Source organism: Bison bison, unplaced genomic scaffold (genome assembly GCF_000754665.1).
Source record: "Bison bison bison isolate TAMUID 2011002044 unplaced genomic scaffold, Bison_UMD1.0 scf7180017864390, whole genome shotgun sequence".
Classification (NCBI taxonomy): domain Eukaryota; kingdom Metazoa; phylum Chordata; class Mammalia; order Artiodactyla; family Bovidae; genus Bison; species Bison bison.
The window spans coordinates 6817315-6843273 of record NW_011494962.1 but is presented as its reverse complement, the minus strand read 5'-3'; the positions used below and the strand labels follow the sequence as shown (position 1 = coordinate 6843273).

The window sequence follows — 25959 nt, the reverse complement described above, 5'->3', positions numbered from 1 at the left end:
ACCATCTATTTCCCATGAAGTGATGGGACCGGATGCCATGATCTTCGTTTTCTGAATGTTGAGCTTTAAGCCAACTTTTTCACTCTCCTCTTTCACTTTCATCAAGAGTCTTTTTAGTTCCTCTTCACTTTCTGCCATAAGGGTGGTGTCATCTGCATATATGAGGTTATTGAGATTTCTCCCAGCAATTTTGATTCCAGCTTGTGCTTCTTCCAGCCCAGCGTTTCTCATGATGTACTCTGCATATAGGTTAAATAAGCAGGGTGACAATATACAGCCTTGATGTACTCCTTTTCCTATTTGGAACCAGTCTGTTGTTCCATATCCAGTTCTAACTGTTGCTTCCTGACCTGCATACAAATTTCTCAAGAGGCAGATCAGGTGGTCTGGTATTCCCATCTCTTTTAGAATTTTCCACAGTTGATTGTGATCCACACAGTCAAAGGCTTTGGCATAGTCAATAAAGCAGAAATAGATTTTTTTCTGGAACTCTCTTGCTGTTTTCATGATCCAGCAGATGTTGGCAATTTGATCTCTGGTTCCTCTGCCTTTTCTAAAACCAGCTTGAACATCAGGAAGTTCACGGTTCACATATTGCTGAAGCCTGGCTTGGAGAAATTTGAGCATTACTTTACTAGCATGTGAGATGAGTGCAATTGTGTGGTAGTTTGAGGATTCTTTGGCATTGCCTTTCTTTGGGACTGGAATGAAAACTGACCTTTTCCAGTCCTGTGGCCACTGCTGAGTTTTCCAAATTTGCTGGCATATTGAGTGCAGTACTTTCACAGCATCATCTCTTAGGATTTGAAATAGCTCAACTGGAATTCCATCACCTGCACTAGCTTTGTTCATAGTAATGCTTTCTAAGGCCCACTTGACTTTACATTCCAGGATGCCTTGCTCTAGGTGAGTGATTACACCATGATGATTATCTGGGTCGTGAAGATCTTTTTTGTACAGTTCTTCTGTGTATTCTTGCCATCTCTTTTTAATATCTTCTTCTTCTGTTAGGTCCATACCATTTCTGTCCTTTATCAAGCCCATCTTTGCATGAAATGTTCCTTTGGTATCTCTGATTTTCTTGAAGAGATCTCTAGTCTTTCCCATTCTGTTGTTTTCCTCAATTTCTTTGCATTGATTACTGAAGAAGGCTTTCTTATCGCTTCTTGCTATTCTTTGGAACTCTGCATTCAGATGATTGTATCTTTCCTTTTCTCCTTTGCTTTTCGCTTCTCTTCTTTTTCATACGTTGAGAGTATATAAACATGCAAATGAAATGAAAGTTTAAGCCAGTTTTCCAGACAACTCAGTGTCTTTAAATTAAATGACACTAAATTAAGTGTGATCACTAATGTTTCATAAGACAGGTTCAAAATAACTTTATTAAGTATCAAGGGTTTTCTGTATCATCTAGATGCTGATATTAATTAAACTAGCCACTTCAAAATTCATCAAAGTATTTCAGTGACTTCTTACAAAACTGCAGTATGTATGTGTGAGTGTGTGTGTGTGTATACTTATCAGTGTGATCTACTGCATCTTATATTTCTGTCTTCCTTATAAGTTCGCCACACAGAGAATCCTGATTGTAACTCAAGCCAATTATACTTTACCAAAATTACTTTTACAACTTCCTGACTCTCTTCCTGCCTCTAATGTCTTTCCCATTCTATCTGCTCAACTCAACCTTTTGAGCAATATTCATAGATGACAATTCTAACTAATTCTCTTGTCTAAAACCTTCAATTATTCTATTATCTTCAATTATTCTTAAATTCCTCAAAGCAATATACATATATATATGTATTTAATATATATGCAAATATACATATATATGACATCAAGGTAATTCTTGTAAAAAATCAAAATAAAATTAAATGTAATTACAGCCATATATGTATGTTAGACTTCTTTTTTCTAATTTTAAGTCATTTCATTCACATGGAATAAATAATTTTATGAGATTCTAAGATGTGACTATCACTGTTTGACACAGAGGAAATACAAAAAAAGTATAAAAGAATGTCACCACACAAATGTTTGTGACTTCCCTGATGTTTCCAGAAAATTGTTGGAAGTAGTCAGCTGACATTTTATAGGTAATGAATGAAGGTGATGAGTGAATGCTCATGTGCTCAGTTGTTAAGTCATGTCCAGCTCTTTTGCGACCCAGTGGACTATAGCTTGCCAGGTTCCTCTGTCCATGGGGTTTTCCAAGCAAGAATACTGGAGTGGGTTGCTATTTCCTCCTCCAGGGAATCTTCTTGACCCAGGGATCAAACCCGAATCTCCTGTCTCCTGCAATGCAGTTGAACTCATTACTGCTTGAGTCATCAAGGAATCAATGAAGGTGATGAGTGAATACAGTTAGGAAATTCCCAGCCAGCTAAGCAACTGTGGTTCAACATTTGAAAGCCAGTGAGATACTTTTAACCAGAGAGTTAAAAAGGCAGATCATGTCATATTAAGCACTTAGTCCATCCATCCCTGATTTCCCATCTGAAAACTGAGGTCCAACTAAGTCCACTGACTTTTCCTCTATAGAGCTCATGGGACAGGGAGCAGAAGATTTCATTTTAATTTCCAGCCTTGTTATTAACTACACATGTGACCTTAAAAATCCACTTAACCACTAAGCTTCACCTTTTAGACCTTTAAAATGGAAATACTTATAATTCTTCCTCATATCACAGCATCAGTGTAACAGTCAATGGGAATGAAACCTACTCCTGAGAATTAAATGACATAAAATGTGAGAGGGTGTTTTGAACTATGAAATCAAGAATCATTCTTCTGGAAGGCAGTATGGCATAGTTGTTAATATCCATGAATCTTAAAGTCGGATGGAACTGAATTCAAACCCAGTTCAGCCACTGACTTAGTTGTGTGACCTTGGCAAAATTAGTCTGCATTTCTGAGCCTTTCTCATCATCTGTAAAGTGAGGAAGGGATGTTGTAAGGACTAAGTGAAGTATTTCATGTAAAGGAAAAAGCAGTATGTACACAGACAATATATAGGATACACCACACTCACCATTAACAATTGTATAGCTTCCCTGGTGGCTCAGACAGGTAAGAATCTGCCTGCAGTGGGGGAGATCTGGATTTGATCCTTGGGTTGGGAAGATCCCCTGGTGGAGGGCATGGCAACTCACTCCAGTATTCTTGCTTGGAGAATTCCCAAGGACAGAGGAGCCTGGTGGGCTACAGTCCACGAGGTTGCAAAGAGTTGGACACGATTGAGTGACTAAGCACAGCACAGCACATGTGTGCTGTTATTATTGTTACTATGCTTCAGGGAAATTAATAGTCCAAGACTCAGGGCTCAAGCACAGATGTCCGGCTCACAGGTCATAGTAGAAAACCACACCTCCCACAACTTGAACACCAGGAGATTTGATAGTGGGAGCAGTATGGTGTCTTTGTCACCAGTCATCCAAAGTCCCTTTTTTCTTCTTACTTCTCACCTCCAATCCAACAGCAAGTCAGTCTTTACTCTGAAATATAATTTAAATCTGGTCCTGTCTCATCTCTCCTTTTTCTATTCACCTGGTTTCTAATCCCAGTTCTTTTCTTCCCCATGTACACTTCTTATTTTTTAAAAATAAAAGATTTAATATTCCAGGGATATAGTGGACTTAAGTGTGAGCTGTTTAAAATATTTTTAATAAACATCACTGCTGGAAAAGTGGCATGTAAATGCACAGGTGGGAGTGTGTCTGGCAAGAAAATGCAAGGGGTCTCATGCAGTTGGAAGAATGAGAAAGAGATAAACTGGTCAAACTCTCAAACTTCTTTTTGCTCCAGGAGGGGCCCAGGTTCAATCATTTGTTTGGAAAACTAGATCCCACATGCCACAACTAAGAATTCACATGCGACAACTAAAAACTCCTGCATGCCACAACTGGAGAAGGAAATGGCAGCCTACTCCAGTATTCTTGCCTGGGAAATCCCGTGGACAGATGAGTCTGGCAGGCTACAGCCCTTGGGGTCGCAAAGAGTCAACACAACTTAGAGACTGAACCACCACCACTGTGCTGAAGCTGAGACCTGGCACAGCCAAATAAATAAATAAAATAAAATAAAATTTTTTAAAATGAATTGGTCAGCAGGGTTATGTGGTTTTCTCTAGCTACGTCAGACTTCGTGGATCTAGGAGCAGATAGTGAATTGTCTTGCCAGTCAATTTCCAGAAGGAAAGAGACAGGCAAAGAAATGAGGGAATGTGGAAGAATATGATTCTAATAGTTGACTGTGGAACTTAGCTTGGATAAAAAGAGTAGTGAGAACATGTAGGGCATGAAAGAGGTGAAAATAAGGAAAGGAGTAATGGAGTGGAATCCCTGAAGGAGGACAGGCATTTTGATGGTTGGGTCATTGAGAGTAAGCTGGGAAGATGGAAGGTGGTAGTCAGAGGCCAGTGCACAAAGTTGAGATTATAGATCAGTGACAATCACTACTCTGGGGCATGCGTTGACAAACTTTTTCTTAAAATTTTCAGATAGTAAGTGGTTTGGTTTTGCACTCATTTCTGGTGCAACTACTGAACTCTGTCATTGTGATGTATAAGCCGTCAGACATGATATACAATGAATGGGCATGGCTGTGTCCCAATAAAACTTTATTTATAAATAGGTGGCAACTGGACCTTACCTGACGGTAGTTCACCAACCCCTGGTCTGAGGTACAAGATTCAGCATGTTTCCCTAGGTGTGAGTGGCTAAGGTCAAGTGGGGGACAAGGATCTTGGAAAGGGGGCCATGGAACTGAAAAACCAAGATATGACAGAATGGAAGGTTGGAAAGATGATCTATATGTATGTGTGTGTTAAAATTGCAGGGGACTTCTCTGGAGGTCCAGTGGTTAAGACGTCACTTTCCAATTCAGGAGGGTTGAGTTCACTGGGGGACTAAAATCCCACATGTATTGAGCCCCCAAAATAAAAATAAAACAGAAGCAATATTGTATAACACATTCAATAAAGACAGAAATAGTACACATCAAAAAATATATTCTTTTTAAAAACTGCCAAGAGTTAAGGCAGAAGTGGAACCAGAGAGTGTAACCATGAGAGGGGAGCTGATGACTTTGAAAAATATAAGAAAATGTCACAGAGATTGGCAGCTCCTAGCAAAGACAAGAAATATTAGGTGATCTAACCAGGTAACATGAAATTCAAAGTTGAAGATTTTATAGAGATGAGGGAGGAATAATGATCTGAAAATGTTAATAGCATAAAGTTCCATTTTCTAGTCCTGCCATACTTCTCCACATGTTCAAAACAAACCCCTCACCAAATGCAATAAACACATTTTAACTGTTTAAGAACAAGTGAAGTAAAAGAAATTTCCAAGAATGAGTCTCCAGTACCAGCTGCCTGAGGAAGGTAGTTATGGCTCTATAGTTTGTAGATTCCACATAAACTGTGATGGGGCATCTCTGCAAACACTACAGTCTCCACCTGGAGACACATTTCAACTTGCTCTTTGGCAACAAGACCAGCTTTCCCGTACACTGTATATTTTTTCACTATGTCTTCACAGTAAAATGATCTTCCCTGGTGGCTCAAGCAGTAAAAAATCTGCCTGCAATGCTGGTGACTCAGGTTCAATCCCTGGATCTGGAAGATCCCCTGGAGAAGGGAATGGCTACCTTTCCAAGTATTCTTGCCTGGAGAATTCCATGGACAGAGGAGCCTGTTGGGCTATAAAGTCCATGAGGTAGCAAAGAGTCAGACACGACTGAGCGACTAAAAATTTTCACAGTAAAATTAGGATTTTAGAATAGTGGCAGACTTGTTGATTACATCTATACTACAGTATGCTAAAAGAAATATCATGGAACCTAAAAAAATCAAGTCGATGGTCACCGAAGTCAAAAAAGATCAGAACACGCAAGTAGATGCCTGAAATTGGAGATCGGAGGACTTGAAAAGTGAAGTCCTATAAAAGGGAACCAGAGATTTTCAAAACGAGGAAAATGACACCAAAGAGAGATTAACCAGCAGGCAGAGAGCTGGCAAAGTGTGCTCATGAATTATATACCGCACCAGAAGTTCTAGCAAGAGAAAAGCACGGGATTAATAATTAACTAGCAAAGTAATAATGGGCCCGAATGTTCTGCTTTTTCTCACTGAAAGAAATCATCCTACTTCATCTTCCTGCCCATTGTTTGTCTCCTTGTATTTAGAAAGAGGAAAGTTCACCAGCCAAATCCTTTTTGTAACTGAGTCATTCCTGCCCAAAGCCTCTTCAGTGTTTCTCTTGCACTTTCCTTTGGCTCTTCCTGAGAAAACTTGCAAGCTTGGCCTCAAAGTCCTGCAGGTAATTTGCAGGGCACAAGACAGCTCTGGAACCCACGTCTCCTGCTGCCGATATTTGAAGCCTTTCTTCACAGCATTTTACTTCTCATCATCATTACCTTAATCTCCAATAACAATATTTGTGATATTAAGCACCTGGTTAGTGCTGCCCTTAGTATTATGCATATCTCTGCTCTCTGCCCTCCCAGAGTTCAAAATCCAGGGAGGATGTACTGATACTTTCTCCCACCCTCAGCCTTAGCACTTCAGCACATCTGAAGCACAGAGATTCCTTTAAATGTTTATTGAATGATAAATAAAAACACATGGAGAACACAGAGAAAGCAAAATGAAAACGTTAAATAAATACAGGAAGGAATGCTATGCTATGCTATGCTAAGTCACTTCAGTCGTGTCCGACTCTGTGCTACCCCATAGACAGCAGCCCACCAGGCTCCCCCGTCCCTGGGATTCTCCAGGCAAGAACACTGGAGTGGGTCGCCATACTAGGATCCCACAAACCATGAGGTGCAGCCAAAAAACAAATTTTGTAATGCATATAAAAGGATTTGCACAGTGCCTTGCACAAATAGGGGATATTTGATTTGGTAAAATTAATATTGTTACAAATAGCTAACCTTATTCAGTTCTTGTATACATCATAGCAAGTAACAGTCATACACCTCCAACAAGTACATAATGAATGATCTTACTACCATTTCACAGAGAAGAAGGCTGAGGCTTGAGAAGTTTAAGTATAGAATCTGCCTACCAAGCAGGAGACATGGCTTCGATCCCTGGGTTGAAAAGATCCCCTGGAGAAAGAAACAGCAACCCACTCCAGTATTCTTGCCTGGAGAATCCCATGGACAGAGGAGCCTGGCGGGCTACAGTCCATAGGGTTGCAAAGAGTTGGACATGACTTAGCGATTAAACAACAACCTAAAATCACAGAAGTAATAAACATCTGACTCAGGATTTTATCATAAGCTTATCTAAGTCAGAGCTCACACTGTCCACCGCCATGCTAGTTTTCTATGATAGATTGAGTTTTCCATGGGGAATCTAATGATTTATATGGACAACAGAATCATAGAATTTACTGATATCACCATGATACTATCCAGTACAAGTCTTCCCAGGTGGTGCTAGTGGTAAAGAATCCACCTGCCAATGCAGGAGATGTAAGAGGCACAGGATGGATCAATCCCTAGGTCAGGAAGATCCTCTAGAGGCAGGCACAGAAACCCACTCCAGTATTCTTATTTGGAGAATCCTGTGGACAGAGGAGCCTGGCAGACTTCAGTCCATGGGGTCACAAAGGGTCTAATACAACTGAAGCAACTTAGCATGCATGCATGATACTCTCCAGTACAAGCCTTAGCTCAATCCAAAATCCAAAAGAAATATTCAAATTGCCGTATAACTTGGGTGACTATTTTGGGACACTCAACCACCTAGCAGTTAAATTTTCCTTATAGCTACATAGGAGTGTATTTTGCCACATTTTATTTCTTGTAGATATCTGTAAACTGTAACATTGCATCAGCTCAGTTCAGTCGCTCAGTCCTGTCTGACTCTTTGTGACACCATGGACTGCAGCATTCCAGGCTTCCTTGTCCATCACCAACTCCCGGAGCTTGCTCAAACTCATATCCATCGAGTTGATGATGCCATCCAACCATCTCATCCTCTGTCGTCCCCTTCTTCTCCTGCCTTCAGTCTTTCCCAGCATCAGGGTCAGTCGGTTCTTTGCATCAGGTGGCCAAAGTTTTGGAGTTTCAGCTTCAGCATCAGTCCTTCCAATAAATATTTAGGACTGTTTTCCTTTAGGATTGACTGATTGGATCTCCTTGCAGTCCAAGGGACTTTCAAGAGTCTCTCCAACACCACAATTCAAAAGCATCAGTTCTTTGGCACTCAGCTTTCTTTATGGTCCAACTCTCACATCCATACATGACTACTGGAAAAACCATAGCTTTGACTCAGTGGACCTTTGTCAGCAAAGTAATGTCTCTGCTTTTTAATACACTGTCTAGGTTTGTCGTAACTTTTCTTCCAAGGAGCAAGCATTTTTTAACATCATAATATATCTTACTCTAGTAATGTTAACAAAAGTGAAGTGAAAGTCTGTCAGTCATGTCTGACTCTTTGCAATCCATGGACTATACAGTCCATGCAGTTCTCCAGGTCAGAATACTGGAGTGGGTAGCCTTTCCCTTCTCCAGGGGATCTTCCCAACCCAGGGATCAAACCCAGGCCTCCTGCATTGCAGGCCGGCCACAAGGGAAGCCCAATGTTAACAACGCCCAACAGAAATTTTACCTGCATCAGTAAACTTTCTTGGAGGTATAATCAATACTGATTTGAAGAGTACCTATACTTTTACTTTAGAGAGAATTTTCTATGAATTTATGGTTGCTGGGAGGAAGAATGGAGGGAAGGGATAGTTAGGGAGTTTGGGATCAATATATACAAACTCCTGTATTTAAAATAGATAAACAACAAGGACCTACTGGTTAGCACAGGGAACTTGGCCCAATGTTATGTGGCAGCCTGGATGGGAGGGGGATTTAGAGGAGAATGGATGCATGTATATGTATGGCTGAGTCCCTTTGCTATTCATCTAAAGCTATCATGACACTTCTAATTGGCTATACTCCAATATAAAATCAAAAGTTTAAAAAAAGGAATAATGTTCTAAATTCTGAACTTTTGCTTCTCAGTCTCTGTAATACACAGATTTGTTCCAAGTACCATCAGAGGAACCTTTATGAATTGCTTGACACTGATCAATGGATTTGCTTGTTTCATGGGGGCACTGCTTTTCGAGTTGGTCTACTTCATCTCAGAAGGTAAAAAATAGTTCCATGGTTTGCTTATATATATATATTGATTTGATGACTAGAGAATTGAGAGACAAAACCTTAAGAGAGGCTTTGCCAGCGTAGTCTTTTTTTTAATTGATCCACTTTTGCAATTAAGATAGAATTAAGATAGGAAATAGACTCTTGCTGTATTCATTAATTTCTGGGAATTGTTTTTCTTTTGATAGGAGGAGGTAATTACAGAATGTCACTTCTCATGAGACCCTGTCTGCTGTCTTTCTTTATTGTACTTTAACACAAACTGGTCATTATATTCTTATTAGGTTTTTCAACAGGGCTGTATTCAATAATGGGTCATAGACAACCCTCAGAAAAGGTAAGTCCTGTGTAAATATAGGAGGATGGGGGTATATGGATGATCCTTTATCCAGAAATATAGTCTTCAACCAAAGAGAAATTGTGAGTTGAATTGGAAAAATTTCCCAATAGATATTTTGGTCAGAAAGCGAAAGCGAAGTCGCTCAGTCATGCCCGACTCTTAGCGACCCCATGGACTGCAGCCTACCAGGCTCCTCCATCCATGGGATTTTCCAGGCAAGAGTACTGGAGTGGGGTGCCATTGCCTTCTCTGGACTGGTCACTTACTCTAACAGAAATTTCTCTAGTTCCTCCAAGGAATCAGAATAGCTTAGTTATGCACAAACTCTCTCTCCAGGTGCTGCTGCTGCTAAGTCGCTTCAGTCGTGTCCAACTCTGTGCGACCCTATAGACGGCAGCCCACCAGGCACCCTTGTCCCTAGGATTCTCCAGGCAAGAACACTGGAGTGGGTTGCCATTTCCTTCTCCAATGCATGAAATTGAAAGGTGAAAGTGAAGTCGCTCAGTCGTGTCCGACTCTTCGAGACCCCATGGACTGCAGCCTACCAGGCTCCTCTGTCCATGGGATTTTCCAGGCAAGAGTACTGGAGTGGGGTGCCATTGCCTTCTCCGATTTTGGTCAGAAGAAACAACCAATCTGAAAAAGTCACATGCTACATAAAAAGTACTACTCTTACATGGACTGGTAGAAAAATCAAACAGAATAACATTAAAGATTAGCTGTCATGACAAAATGTCTTTGCCTGTATATTAAATCTACAGACTTTTTCCTTTATTTGTTCTGAGATGTTAATACAGCTTAAAATTTATTAAATTTGCTTGTGCTTATTTTATGGGAAATACTGAAAGCTTATTGTTCTCTCCTTTCAAAAATAAAATACATTTTAAAATTGTAAACAAATATTCTATTCTTTACAAATAAATTTAATTTACCTACCTTCCAACTATGGAAAAAATAAATTGTATGAAAGAGAAACTCCTTTTAACACTAGGTATCCATTCAAAAAATATTTATGAGGATCCACTCTGTTCCAGATACCATATTGGGTACTAGAGATACCATGCCAAGAAAAATTAACTTACAGATCCTCACAAAATTTCCAGGGGTGTAGGGAAGCAATAAAATTGAGTAATAAATTAAATGATAGGCACAGTAGAGTTCAAGGAACAAATCTACAGTCTTTGATTGTTAAGATCAAACCCTGTTCTTAGTTAACTGAGAAAGTTAAGCCAAAGTATGTAATGAGTAATTACCATGTGCCAGGCTCTATGTTATTAATACGTGGAATTATGTGAGACATGGTTCCAGTTCTTATGAGCTCACATTCAAACTGTCATAACCAAGTGTGAACAACAGAATTTGATCTCTGATGATCGGAGTCTTTAAATGTAAACAAAGCCTAAAACACCAGTATTAGGATTTTATAAGATAGCTTGGAAAAATCTTACCAAAACCTCTACCTAAACATCTCTTGACAAGCTGGCTATAAATGTGGAGATTCCCCACAAACTCCCCCTCAGAACTGATAATTTGCTAGGAAGCACAATACTTGTGATTACAGCTTTATTATAGCAAAAAAGTACAAATCGGAATGAGAGAAAGGCAGAAATGCATGAAACAAGGTCTGGGAGGGTTCCAGAAACAAAGCTTGTTTCACCCTCAGAGATGTGGTACCCAACTGGCACATCAGTATGTGACAATACACAGAGCACTCTCACCCAGGAGGTCTTACCTGAGCTTCAGTATGCAGAGTTTTTTTTAATTGAGGTAGGGGCTTCCATGGTGTCTCAGACTGTAAAGAATCTGCCTGCAATGCAAGAAGACCCAGGTTCTATCCCTGGGTCCGGAAGATGCCCTGGAGAAGAGAATGGCTACCCACTCCAGTATTCTTGCCTAGAGAGTCCCATGAACAGAGGAGCTTGGCAGGCTACAGTCCTTGGGTTCACAAAGAGTTGGACATGACTGAGCAACTAACACTTCTGTCTTATGCGGGCAGGATTGACTGAACCATTGGCCATGTAGTTGAACTCAGTCTTCAGCCTATCTTTTCTCCCCAGAGACTGGGCTGATACTCACTCTATGGCTCAAAATCCCAACCCTCTAACCGTATGGTTGGTCTTCCAGGCTTGCCAGCTCCCATTCTGAGTCATGCCATTAACAAAAACCATTAGGTGGAGCTTAATGAGCCAACCATGAATAACAAAGACACTTCAGTCACTTGGGAAATTCACAGATTTTAGAGTTTACCTCCCAGGAACCAGGAAGAAAGGCCAGACAATTTCCTTATTACACACAACTGTTCTTGCAAATATATTTTACTGAAAATCTATTTTTACTGAGAATCTGCATTGTATGGTAGGATCTGTTATATAACATTACTGGGTCTATTACAACAATTTTATAAAGTTGGCAAAGCGTCTACTCTCTAGTTGCAGTGGGCAGGCTTCTCATTGCAGTGGCTTCTCTCCTGGCAGAACATGGGCTCCAGGGTGCATGGGCTCCAGTAGTTGCAGCACAAGGGCTCAGTAGTTGTGGCTCCCTGGCTCTAGAGCTCAGGCTCAATAGTTGTGCACATGGGCTTAGGTGCTCTACAGCATGTGACATCTTCCCGGATCAGGGATGGAACCACATTTCCTGCAGTGGCAGGCTGATTCTTTACCACTGAGCCACCATGAAAGCCCAAAAGTTTATATAGTTTTGGCAGTTTGGTGCCCATTAAAGGAGGTCTACCAAGAACACAATGAGTACATCTTAGCATCATGCAATGTGAGGCAGAGGGGAGGAGCAGTCTCTAAATTTATATTGAAAAGAACATCATTTTTTAATATAAATTTATTTATTTTAATTGGAGGCTAATTACTTTACAATATTGTATTGGTTTTGCCATACATCAACATGAATCTGCCACAGTATACACGTGTTTCCCATCCCGAACCCCCCTCCCTCCTCTCTCCCCATCCCATCCCTCTGGGTTGTCCCAGTGCACCAGCCCCAAGCATCCTGTATCCTGCATCAAACCTGGACTGGCGATTCATTTCATATATGATATTATACATGTTTCAATGCCATTCTTCCAAATCATCCCACCCTCTCCCTCTCCCACAGAGTCCAAAAGACTGTTCTATATCTCTGTGTCTCTAGAACGTCATTTAAATTACTGCTAATTCATTTAATTTACTTATTTAAAATATGTTTCTATTCATATTAATACTGTATTGCATCAAGTCATATCCTAATCAGTTAGAAGCTTGTAATTGGGTGTCACTGTAGAGGTCATCTAATCTAACACTGTACCAAAAACTAGAAGATGCACAATCTTCTTCTAGTACCCAGGGAATGTTCTCTACTTTGAGAAGTAACCCATCTGTTGATAAATATATTTCCCAGAATAAACCTAGTTTTTCTGTCCACATAGCAACTCTTCAAAACATTCAATAAATATTTGGGGCAATAATGTACAATGTTAGAAGAGTAGGTTCTATAGTCAAACTCCACGGATTCCAATCCAGGTAGTCTAGCTGTGTGTCTTCAGTTTTCATGTCAATAGCAACAAAAAATAATTCATTATGTTGCTTAGAGGATTAAGTAGTTAATATGCCTAATAAGTATTCAATAAAGATAGCTATTTTGACCCCCTTCTAATATATAGACAAACCACTCCAATTTTTTTCATAGTACACGATTCCCTGATTTTTCATTATCAAAACCCCTCTCTCTTGATGGATAGATAACAATTTGTCAGTATCGTTCTTAAAATATGGTTTCCAGACTCAATCACAGGCTCAAAATGGGTACATCCAAGATAGATATGTTACTTTTATCAACCTTCTCAATCTCTCTCTCTCTTGGCATTTTTAATAGAATGCCAACAGAGATTGTAGTTACTTTTTCAGCAGTTGCATCACACCTATATTCAATTAAAACCTGAGGCTTCTTTTTTTATTTTTAGCAGTTTCTCTCAGTTCAGTTCCAATCATCTTATCACAATTTCTTTGTCTAATTAAATGCAGGACTTTATCTCTTATCCTTAATAAATGTCAGCCCATCATTCTAAATAACAGACAGTTTAAAAACTTGATTCTGTCATCTGGTGTATTTCTGGTCTTTACTTCTTTACCAGCTTTGTGTCACTGGCAAATTTAGTAAGCAAGTTTCTAGATTTCTTTCAGGTAATTGATAAAATTGTTGAATTGGACAGGACCAAAAGCAGAGCCTTGTGGAAAATTCCTGGAGACCTCACTGTAAGTTAATGGTAATCAACTAATCCTCCCCTTTTGGATATAATCAGCCGCCTCATCACCTAATTACTATCATTGAGCCCACACGATTCTCCATCATTCCCAGAATGACATCACAGACTTTTGTCACATAGTTTTTTCTGGGAGTAGATACATCTGAGTTTGTGACAGTCACGTTAGCCATCAGATTAGCATTCATCAAGAAAGGCAATGAATTTCATTTAGATGATTTGATTTTAGTGACCCTAAACTGGCTTATGGTGACTAATTAGGGCCTCTAAAAGAGAGTGATCCTTAGACTATCTGCATGATTTCAGGTAGGACACCATCTCGTTAAGAATGTTTAAAAAAAGGAAACGCTGCACTTCACTGTTCTCAGAGATGATGAGAAGATAAAGTTAAATAATGTATTTGAGCATTTTAATGTTAGAGATTATTTTAAATATAGAATAAAGCCATAGTGGCCCATTCAGTTAGAAATAAGATCAGTCTGTTTAATCAAACAACCAGACCAATTTCTTTGACAGAACTGAGCATCATGAAAAAGAACTCTATAGCTCTATGTTTAAGCATCCCACAGGCCTCCACATTCCATTTAGCATATAGGATATTTTAAATCTTTAAGGATTCATGTCAGCAGAGCATGTGTGTATGTGAGTGTGTGTGTGTGAGTGTTAGTGTATGATTGGAAAAGATGATCAGTTATCACAGTCTCCAAGCTGCATTAGTCATTTTTAGCACCATGATGGAGAATGGTGTGAATGCGGTAAATTCAAAAGATTTCTCAAAACTTGACGGTGCAGACAGATAGCTGTTAGAGTGACATTTTCAGTACAAGTGAGAAAACTGATGCTTCTGGGATCTCTAACTCTAAGTGCCTTAAAGGAGAAGATACAAGACTAAACCCATCCTCCTACACTAATCATTTCAGGAATAGTTTATCTAAAAGTAGCAATGCTAATAAAAAGGGAGTGAAGAAGTCAGTCAAACTGCTTATTTCGACTCTGTGCCATTAGCAACCAGATCAATTTTCTCACATGCGTGAGCACAAGCTTACCTTCTGACAAAAATAACAAAATGGGAATTCAGTGAAAAGTGACATCTTAGTTACGGACGTGGAGGTGATTGAAAGATCCAAAGCAGAATGTCTCAGAGAGAAAAAGGATAATTGGGCAGAATCAAGAGGTCAAGGTATACATCTTCCTGTCCCTGTTAGTCCTTCCTCTTCGGAGTTCAGCAAAGGGGCAGAGAACGTAGCCATTTAACGCCCATCAAGAGCCATTTTAAAATAAAACTGTGATCTTTTAAAATTCTCATTTAAATATCTCTGATGATTGAGACCACTGACAGCCTTGTCGGCATGAATCACTGAGTTGTTCTTGAAATGGGAATTTGCAGTTGCAGTAAACTTAAAAGAAGGAAATATTTATGCATCTGGAAAGCATTCAGCTGGATTTCACAGGTCCGCGCCTATTTTCTTAGAGATGGGTTTCTTCAAACTCAGGTCAGTGCCTAAGGTCCAACCTCATATGGGTTTTGAAATGACAGACCCAGAGGGGAAAAGCGGCTCGCTACGCAGTAATTCACCTATGTTGTTATTCAGTCGCTAAGTCGTGTCCAACTGTTGCATGCCAGGCTCCTCTGTCCCTGGGATTTTCTAGGTAAGAATGCTGGAGTGGGCTTCATTTCCTTCTCAGGGGATCTTCCTGACCCAGGGATCGAACCTGTGCCCCCTGCATCTCCCGCATTGGCAGGCGGGTTCTTTACCACTAGTGCCACCTGGGAAGCCAGGCCATATTCTTCATTCGATTGTCAAGTAGTTTAGTGCCCCCATTCCCATGGATAATATGGCAGGCCCCCAGTGCTCCACAAGCAGGCCCTGCTCTTCCTCAGTCAGAATCAGGTGCAGAGACCCCCTCATCTAGTGGGATTATAGGTCCCAGAAACAATTTATTCTACATCCTCAACGTTTGGCTCTGCAGAGACCCTCGGCATTGCCCTGAGACCTTAAGTTTTCACAACAGTATCAGGTCAAAGCTCAAAATACCTTTCCAACATGGACCGCAAGTATCCAGTGCTGTTGGCTCATGAGAGGTAGAAAGGGCAGAATTTGGAGTCAGAGCACTTGAGTTCAAACTCAACTCTGCCCTTAATAAGTTGTGAAGTTTTTAGCTCTAGGGGTTCAGAACAGGTCTCAAGATGAGTTCCTTTGGCATGTGGATTATTTTGAGTGAAAGGCAGTGGAGACCCTATTGTCTCTCTCTTAGCTTCCCAGAAAAAATTTAAATTGGAAAGTTTTCCCCAGAAAAAAAGAGTTTTCATCAGAGATACATTGTATCTAAGATGGCAGGGCAAACATCTAATTACCAAAGGCCTATATTTATCTAGGCCTATATGCTCAGTCCTCAGTTGTATCAACTTTTTGCAACCCTCTAGACTTCAGCCCGCCAGACTTCTCTGTCATGTGATTCTCCAGGCAAAAATACTGGCATGGGTAGCCATTCCCCTCTCCAGGGGATCTTCCTGACCCAGGGATCAAACCCACATCTCCCACAATGGCAGGCAGATTCTTTACCACTGAGCCACCTAGGAAGCCACAAGATTCTTACACTATTACGTTATTATATTTATCTATATGGCAGGGCAGACATCTAGTTATCAAACATCTGCTGTCTTTCTTATCATCCTATGAATGACCCTCCTTTTTTGGAAGCTCCAGGTCCCTATCCCATTTCTTACATCATGATGGCATATATACCTCATTGCATCTTTCTCTCTTTGAACCTGTCATGTGTGTGTGTGTGTGTGGGGGGGGTCCTTGTAAGGACAAGATTCAATTTTATTTTCTCCTGTCAATCTGTCTCAGGTCAGTTTCATTCTTAGACCAGCCAGAAGAACCGAGAGGGACAGAAGAAAGGATTTTGCACTCCTGACTGCACATTACTTAATTTTTCTGAGTCTCAATTTCTCCTTCTCTAAAATGGTGTCACTAACAACTTCTAAGATATCTTGGACGACCAGAGGAAATAGATATAAAGCACCAAATCAGTAAAAGCACACAAAAAATAATGATTTGTGTTGTTGGGTGGTTGTTATTGTAATTTGAGTGGGATCTCAGCATTTTCCAAGTGGGCTAGGATTATCATGGATATGATGTTCTAGTCTGGCACTTTTATAATTCTTCAGGAAAGAATATGTTCCATAAATGCATAGCATAGGTGTCCTAGTCAGCTTCAATTCTAGGACTGGATTGGGATGAGATGAAATAAAGCTATGTTCTGAGATTTTTCTTGGCCCTCCTGGACCCATGTCATTAGTGGTACACCCTTTGCAAGGCAAACTTACACATCTAGATAGAGTTAGACACACAACTGTGTTCCTGCCTGCAGTGTTGAAGTTGACTCTAGAAAGATGAATGGTATTTGCCTTGGTAAGCATAAGGGTGAAGAATTTCTAGTACAGAGAATATATAACAAGTGAAAGTGTTAGTCGCTCAGTCATGTCCAACTCCTTTTGACCCCATGCACAATAGCCTGCCACGCTCCTCTGTCCATGGAATTCTCCAGGCAAGAGTACTGGAGTGGGTAGCCATGCCTTTCTCCAGGGGATCTTCTCAACCCAGGGGTCGAACCCACATCTCTTGCACTGGTGGATTCTTTAGCACTGAGCCACCAGGGAAGCGGGCATATATCAAAGCCTAGAAGTAAGGAGTCACCTGGTGCATCAGAGGAACTCAGAGAAGATCAGTAGCCTGAAAATATTCAGGGAGAATCACGTGAAGTCAGGTCAAGAAAGTAGGAGTAAAATCATGCAGGAACTTTGGCTTACAGATTTTTTTTTTTTAAAGCTGTATGCAATATATATGGAATTTAGAAAAATGGTGTTGATGAACCTATTTACAGGGCAGGAATAGAGACACATAGAAACAGATAGAGACATAGAAAATGGTCTTGTGAACATAGTGGGGGAAGGATAGGGTGGGACAGTTGAGAGTGTAGCATTGACATATATACACTACCACATGTAAAACAGATAGTGGGAAGCTGATGTATAGCACAGGAAGACTCAGCTCAGTGCTCTGTAATGACCTACAGGGAGTGGGAGTGGGGTGGGTGGGAGGGAGGTTAAGAGGGAGGGGATCTATGTATACTTATGACTGATTCACCTTGTTGTACAGCAGAAACCAACACAACATTGTAAAACAGTTTCCCTCTAATTTTAAAAAATCTGTATGCAATAAGAATTTATAAAGGCATTAAGCAAGTCACATCTATTTGTATTTTAAGATCACTGTGGATGCAGTGTAATTTGAAAAGGAAAGAAGCATGGCTTGGGAGAAGCAGGATGGGTTCAACTGAAGTAAAACTCAGGCAAGTCTAGTAATGATGAACTAGTGACAAAGTAGGCAGATGGAGCAAAATGGATGAATGTAAGCTTGATTTTAGAGGTAGGATGAACAGTATTTAGTGATGGTTTTGAGTTAGGAGGTGGTAGCATGCGGGAGACAGAAGTGGGGTCAAGGAAGTATTCCAGATTCTGCCAAGAGATAACTGGGTGGGCAAAGATTCTATATACCAAATGGAGAACATTGGAAGACAGATAGGTCGAAAAACTTATCACCTGTTCATTTTTTAATACATTAAGTTTGACCTATCTATGAGACATCCAAAGGGAAATACCTGGAGCTCAGAAAAAGGATCTGGGTTAGATATATAAATATGACAATCTGTGGCAAAAAAAATAGCATTTGAATCCAAGGAAGTGGACAAAATTATCTAGTGTGAGTATTAAGAATGAGAAGAAAAAGAGAGAAGGACCTAGGTGTTAGAGGTTGGGTGGAGGAGAAATGGCCGGCTAGAGAAGGAAGAGGACAGCCAGAGAGGTAGGGGGAAATATATGCATTCATGCGTGTATGTGTATGTGCATGCATGTGTGTTTGCATGCTGTGTGTTCATTGAAAATAGGAAACGGTAAATTGTGTTAAATGCTACTGCGAGATCTGAAACTATCACCACATTGATAATCGGCTATACTCCAATACAAAATAAAACGTCTGACAAAAAACAAGGACCAGTAAGAAATGAAAAAGAAAATTCTAAAGGTGCTCTGAGGGTGAAATAGCTCAAACAAGTAATGTAAGGAATGGTCAAAAAAAGAAGAAATAGAAAGTATAAAACTTGGAAAATTCATCAATCTTTTAGTTTCAGAAATGCTGCTCGATGAAGTAAATGAAGTCAGATATTAAATATCTGTATAGAACACATTTCTATTTAACAGCAGCAAAATAGTCATTAACATCATTTGATAATGAGCAATCCTTTCCCTTATATTCCCTATATTTTATATAAACAATATATGTTTATGTATAAAAAAATGCTACTGTGAGATCAAATAATAGAATGAAGAATGGAAAGTATTCTTAGATCTGCAACATTATGATCCCTAACAACTGTAGCAAGAGTCATTTCAGCAATGAAAAGAGAAAGAAAACCAGATTGGAGCAGGGTCAAAAATATCTACTAATTGAGGAAATAAACGAATCACATTTAAAACAACTTTTTTTTTTTTTTTACTTCACAATATTGTATTGGTTCATCTAGTCAAGGCTATGGTTTTTCCTGTGGTCATGTATGGATGTGAGAGTTGGACTGTGAAGAAGGCTGAGCGCCGAAGAATTGATGCTTTTGAACTGTGGTGTTGGAGAAGACTCTTCAGAGTCCCTTGGACTGCAAGGAGATCCAACCAGTCCATTCTGAAGGAGATCAGCCCTGGGATCTCTTTGGAAGGAATGATGCTAAAGCTGAAACTCCAGTACTTTGGCCACCTCATGTGAAGAGTTGACTCATTGGAAAAGACTCTGATGCTGGGAGGGATTGGGGGCAAGAGGAGAAGGGGACGACAGAGGATGAGATGGCTGGATGGCATCACTGACTCAATGGACGTGAGTCTGAATGAACTCCGGGATTTGGTGATGGACAGGGAGGCCTGGCGTGCTGCAATTCATGGGGTCGCAAAGAATAGGACACGACTGAGAGACTAATCTGATCTGATCTGATTGTATTGGTTCTGCCACACATCAACATGAATCTGCATGGGCGTACACGTGTTCCCCATCCTGAATCCCCCTCCCACCTCCCTCCCCGTACCATCCCTCCAGGTCATCCCAGTGCACCAGCCCCAAGGATCCTGTATCAAACCTGGACTGGCGATTCGTTTCTTATATGATATTATACATGTTTCCAAGCCAATCCCCCAAATCATCCCACCCTCTCCCTCTCCCACAGAGTCCAAAAGACTGTTCTCTACATCTGTGTGTCTTTTGAAGAACTTTCTCTGAAGATTTAAAAAATAAAGTGATGGCTGGAGGAAGCTGTGAGTAGATTTGCCAACTTCAGCAGATAAAAATACATGACACCCAGTTACATCTGAATTTCAAGTAAACTAAAATTTTTTTAGAATAAATATATCCCATGCAATATTATGGATGTACTTTGCATAAGTTACACTTTATAAAGTTACCAGTGCAATATTCAGGACATGCTCCTTCTAAAAAAATATTTCAAGGTTGTTCTCAAAATCAGATTTAACTATGGGTCCTGTGTTTTATCTGGGAAACTGAGATGTGAGTTCAAGATACTTTTTTTTAATCTTGAAAGATACTTGAGCATGTTTAACAGATGAAAATATCTGGTACAAGTGGAGAAATTAAAAATGCAAGAGAATGGGGGAGAACGGATACACGTGTGCGTATGGCTGAGTCACTTTGTTGTGCGCCTGAAATTATCAGAATGTTACCAATGGGCTGTACTCCAATAAAAAATAAAAAGTTTTTTAAAAAGAAAGAAATATATGTGAGCAAAAAAAAAAAAAAAAGATGCACGAAAGAAAGGGAGATTGACTTCTTATCAGAGGGTGGATATTTCTTTCCTCTACTGAAACAGAAGAAAGGAGAGTGGGTGTGCAGGTGCAAGCAGATGTGTAGTTCTTGTATTAGAAATATACGGGAATCTTCCTTTCAAGGGTCCCAACTTTCTTCATAAAGTAGGCAGCAAACCATTCCTGAGAGCAAAAAGGAAATAGGATGAGAATGAAGAATGAGAAGAACGGGAGATAGGAGACTGTTATTTCGAGAGCTAGAAAAGATGATTTAGAAGAGAAGTGTTGGACTTCCCTGGTGGCCCAGTGGTTAAGAATCTGCCCGCCAATGCAGGGGACACAGGTTCAGTCCCTGGTCCAGACAGATTCCACATGCCACAGGGCATCTAAGTCCATGCACCACAATTACTGAGCCCATGTGCCTAGAACCTGTGCTCTGAAGCAAGAGACACCACCACAATGAGAAGCCCATGCACCACAACTAGAGAAAGCCCATGTGCGTCAATGAAGACCCAGCACAGCCAAAAATAAACAAAAAAAAGAAGAAAAGTGTTAAGATGGGCGGTAGTGTTGAAGGTGTAGTTGACACTGGTGATCATGAAGGGCAATTTCAAACCTCCTAAAGCATGATTCTACCCAGTAATATTCAGGTGCTCAAGGCAGTCATGAAACTGTCCAGTAGATTTTAAAATGGTCTAAAGACCACAACTGGCACTCCACTCCAGTGTTCTTGCCTGGAGAATCCCAGGGACAGGGGAGCCTGGTGGGCTTCCATCTATGGGGTCGCACAGAGTCAGACACAACTGAAGCGATTTAGCAGCAGCAGCAGCAAAGACCACAAGACACAGGGAGAAAGGCACAAACTCTATTCATGACTTTAAGTACTCTGGGGTAAATCTTATAGGCTATTTTCTTATAAATATGCAAAAAAGTGAGAAAGCTTTCTTCTCAAATTCTGAAATTAATGTCTGCACCATTAGCTAATTGAAGCTGCAAATGAGTGAACAGACTGTACAAGCAGGCAGATTTGGGACAAAAATCAGTTCCTGCTATAAGCATGATGTTATTTAAACTCAATACTTCACTCTTTGAAATAGCTCCACTTAGAGATGGATTTATTAAATCAGTCCACAAAAACATATTAGGTTCCTACTATGTGCAAGTACTGGCTAGATACTGAATTAATAATACCAAGGCTGATGTTTAATTAACAAGAAGAATCTTATAGAAATATTTGACACTCAAATTAATATCAGATATATTCATTTGACTAATGCTATTACAATTACAGTTCATAGCTAATGGCATTATCGGGCTATTATCACAAAGCATTACCTCTTTTCTAAAACTCATTTCCATGATAATTCATTGAAATCATCATGAGAACACACTATCTTGATGGGTTTTTACCTCCCAATGCTCTTCAAAAGAATGAACTCACCCTTCTAAGAAAGCTTGTTATCCCAAATAGTACCCAGGTCTGTTCTGCAGTTCAAGTGAACGATGCATAGAGATTTCTCTACAGTTTTGAAAGACACTGTGTCCCTTCCTGGAAACAGCAAGCTGATTTCATTTTTATCCACAATTCCCAAGAAGTAGAAATGCAAATTTAAGTCTCCATGCAGGCATTGTTATGAGAAAAAAGTATTGAGCATGTATAGATTCAGGACCCAAGCTCCAACCACCCCTTCATTCAACAAATACTTATTTTATCTCCTTTACATGACTTTAGGCAAACAGTTCAGCCTCTCTGTGCCTCTGTTTCCTTGTCTTTAAATTGAGGGTAATAATAATTTGAGTAGTTATTAGATAAATATGAAAAAAATGGTAGGAAAGCCAAAGTTAGAATATAGTTGTTAGGTATTATTTCCTTCAGGTATCATGAAAATTAATGTGTTTTAAAAATTAACTCAGGTAGGAGAGCTATGAATCTCAAATGAAGCATTTAAATCAGGTTACTGAAAGGAGGAAGGAAAGAAATTAACATTTATTAAGTGTCAGTTATATGCAGACCTTGCTACATGCATTTCACAAGGATATTATTTCATTAAATCTTCACAACAATTCTTTGGGGGTAGGTATTTGTAGCCCCATCACGGATAAGAAGGAAATGAGCTCAGAAAGCTATACAAGTTGCCCAGACCCTATAGTGGTGGATTCCTGATTGGAAAGCTCTTTTTACTGCATAGGGTTTATTTCTCGAGATGCAGAAGCACATACACCCTGGAGAATGATGGTTACATCTTTTTAATTGCCTACTTCTTGGCTCCAAAGCCAAAAGCAGACAGTGAAGTGATAGATGTGCCTAAAATAAAGTAAGGTGTAAAACCCATTTCAGTTTTGCCTCAACCATTTTGGATGTTTGCTAAACCATTCCCATTATAAAATAAGTTTTTAAAAATCTAACAAAGTTTGAAGGAAATAATTGCTCCCTGTGCCCAACTGAAGTCCTTGAAAAATTTCAAAAGGCATTGCTGCTGCTGCTGCTAAGTCACTTCAGTTGTGTCCGACTCTGTGCGACCCCATAGACAGCAGCCCAACAGGCTCCCCCGTCCCTAGAAGGTTTTTGACTTTTCAGTTCAGTTCAGTTCAGTCGCTCAGTCATGTCCGACTCTTTCTGACCCTATGAATCGCGGCACACCGGGCCTCCCCGTCCATCACCAACTCCCGGAGTCTACCCAAACCCATGTCCATCAAGTCGGTGATGCCATCCAGCCATCTCATCCTCTGTCGTCCCCTTCTCCTCCTGCCCTCAATCTTTCCCAGCAACAGGGTCTTTTCAAATGAGTCAGCTCCTCGCATGAGGTGGCCAAAGTATTGGAGTTTCAGCTTCAACAACAGTCCTTCCAATGAACACCCAGGACTGATCTCCTGATCTTTTGACTTTTAAATAAAGACAAAAATAAACAAATAGGACCTAATCAAACTTACAAGCTTTTGCACACCTAGAGAAAACCCTAAACAAAATGAAAATACCACTTACAGAATGGGAGAAAATATTTGCAAATGATATGATCGACAAGGGCTTAATTTCCAAAATATATAAACAGCTCATACAACTCAACAACAAAATAAACAACCCTATCCAAAATTGGGCAGGAGATCTAAATAGACATTTCTCCAAAGAAGATGTACAGATGGCCAATAGTTACTTGAAAAGATGTTCAACACTGCTAATTGTTAGAGAGACGCAAATCAAAACTACAATGAAGTACCACCTCACACCAGTCAGAATGGCCATCATTAAAAAGTCCACAAATAATAAATGCTGGAGGCAGGGTAGAGAAAAGGGAACCCTCCTGCACTGTTGATGAGGATGTTAGTTGGTGCAGCCACTATGGAAAACAGTGTGGAGATTCCTCAGAAAACTAAAAATAAAATTGCCACATGATCCAGCGATCCTACTCCTGGATACATACCCAGACAAAACTGTAATTCAAAAAGATGGATGCGCCCCTATGTTCATAGCAGTGCTGTTCACAATAGCCAAGACATGGAAACAACCTAAATGTTCACTGACAGATGAATGGATAAAGAAGATGTGGTATATATATATATATATATAAAATGAAATATTGTGTGTATGAGTCACTCAGTCATGTCTGACTCTTTGTGACCACATGGACTGTAGCCCACCAGGCTCCTCTGTCCATGGCATTCTCCAGGCAAGAATACTGGAGTGGGTTCCCATGTTGTTCCCTTCTCCAGGGGATCTTCCTGACCCAAGTATCGAAGCCAGGTCTCCTGCATTGCAGGTGGATTCTTATCATCTGAGGCACCAGGGAAGCTGGCAGTAATTACTGAACACCTGTGTGTAATAGAATGAAATATCACTTAGTCATACAAAAGAATGAAATAATGCCTTTTGGAACAACATGGATGTAAATAGAGATTATCATACTAAATGAAGTAAGTCAGAAAGAAAGATAAATACCATATAAAATTACTTATGTGGAATCTGAAATATGACACAAATGAATCTATGAAACAGAAACAGAATCACAGACATAGAGAACAGACTTCTGGCTGCCAAGGAGGAGAGGGCTTAGGGGAGGAATGGAGTGGGAGATTGGGGTTAGCAGATGTAGGCTTTTATATGTGGAATGGGTAAGCAGCAAGTCCTGTTGTATGGCACAGAAAACTATGCTCAATATCCTACGATAAATCATAATGAAAAAGAATATTTTAAAAACAGTGTATATTTACATGTACAACTGAATCACTTTGCTCTACATCGGTAATTAATACAGCATTGTAAATCAACTATACTTAAGTAAAAAATTTTAAATATTTTCACAGCTCCATAACATTCAGAATGAAATATTAGTAAAAAGAGAAAATACTACCTCTTCCTCCAAAAAGAGATAGTTGAAATCTGCCTTAAATCAAAAACAATATGCTTGTCATTATATATATATATATTATATTTAGTGTGTGTTGTACTGCAGAAACCAATACAAAATTGTAAAGCTATTTTCCCCCAATTAAAAAATAAATAAAATTTAAAAAACACCCAATATGCTTTAGCACTTAAAATAATGTCATGTATACCTGAGGCATTGGGTAAATCTAGGATTTCAATACAGAATATAATGAAATGTCACTGAAGGGTTCAGACTCGACTGGTTATTGTCACTTGGGGTATTATAATTTCCAAAATAAAATCTTAGGACAGGTTCATAAATAGCACATAACTTGCAACTTACAATATCGAGGCCATCATCCAGACTTTGACTGCTGAAAAAGAGTTGATTGTAGTGGAAAACCAGCCATTTTTGGTCTTTTATAATAAATCAGAAACAATTTTTAGAAGTCAAATACCCTCAAAAGTATGTTTGATGAAGTGGTTTAAAAATATTTTTCTCCCATAAAGGTGCCCATATATGTTTTACAATATTATTATTCTGCCATATATGATGAAATAAATTCAAAGTATAAAGGAATGGAGAAAAGTTGTGGCCATGGGCTCAGTAGTTGTGGTTCCCATGCTCTAGAGCACAGGCTTAATAGTTGTGGCACTCAGGCTTAATTTCTCCACAGCATGTGGGATCTTCCCAGAACAGGGATCAAACCCATTTCTCTTGAACTGGCAGGCAAATTCTTTACCACTGAGCCACCAGGGAAGCCCTATGGTTATTTATTTTAAACAAAATTAGTGCCTGAATTAATCCTGCTGAAAGCTCAATAAACAGATTTGTATCAAGTACCTGCCTTTTGTTCTTTCCTTAAAATTATCGAGAGATAGTCCAATGTCATTTGAAATTCTTCTCTGAAAGAAAAAAGAAAGCTTACTTTTAACAATTACTTGATATGTTTTATTGCGTGGATAGGGATATA

General features: G+C 39.7%; 1 protein-coding gene across 1 annotated transcript in view; it reads left to right on the top strand.

The window, feature by feature from the left end:
- SLC15A5 (solute carrier family 15, member 5) overlaps window positions 1-25959 on the top strand; it is a 97191-nt gene that overhangs the window by 49959 nt on the left and 21273 nt on the right. The window contains 1 exon segment of the mRNA XM_010858745.1: window positions 9028-9156. Coding sequence (XP_010857047.1) covers window positions 9028-9156 — 129 coding nt within the window.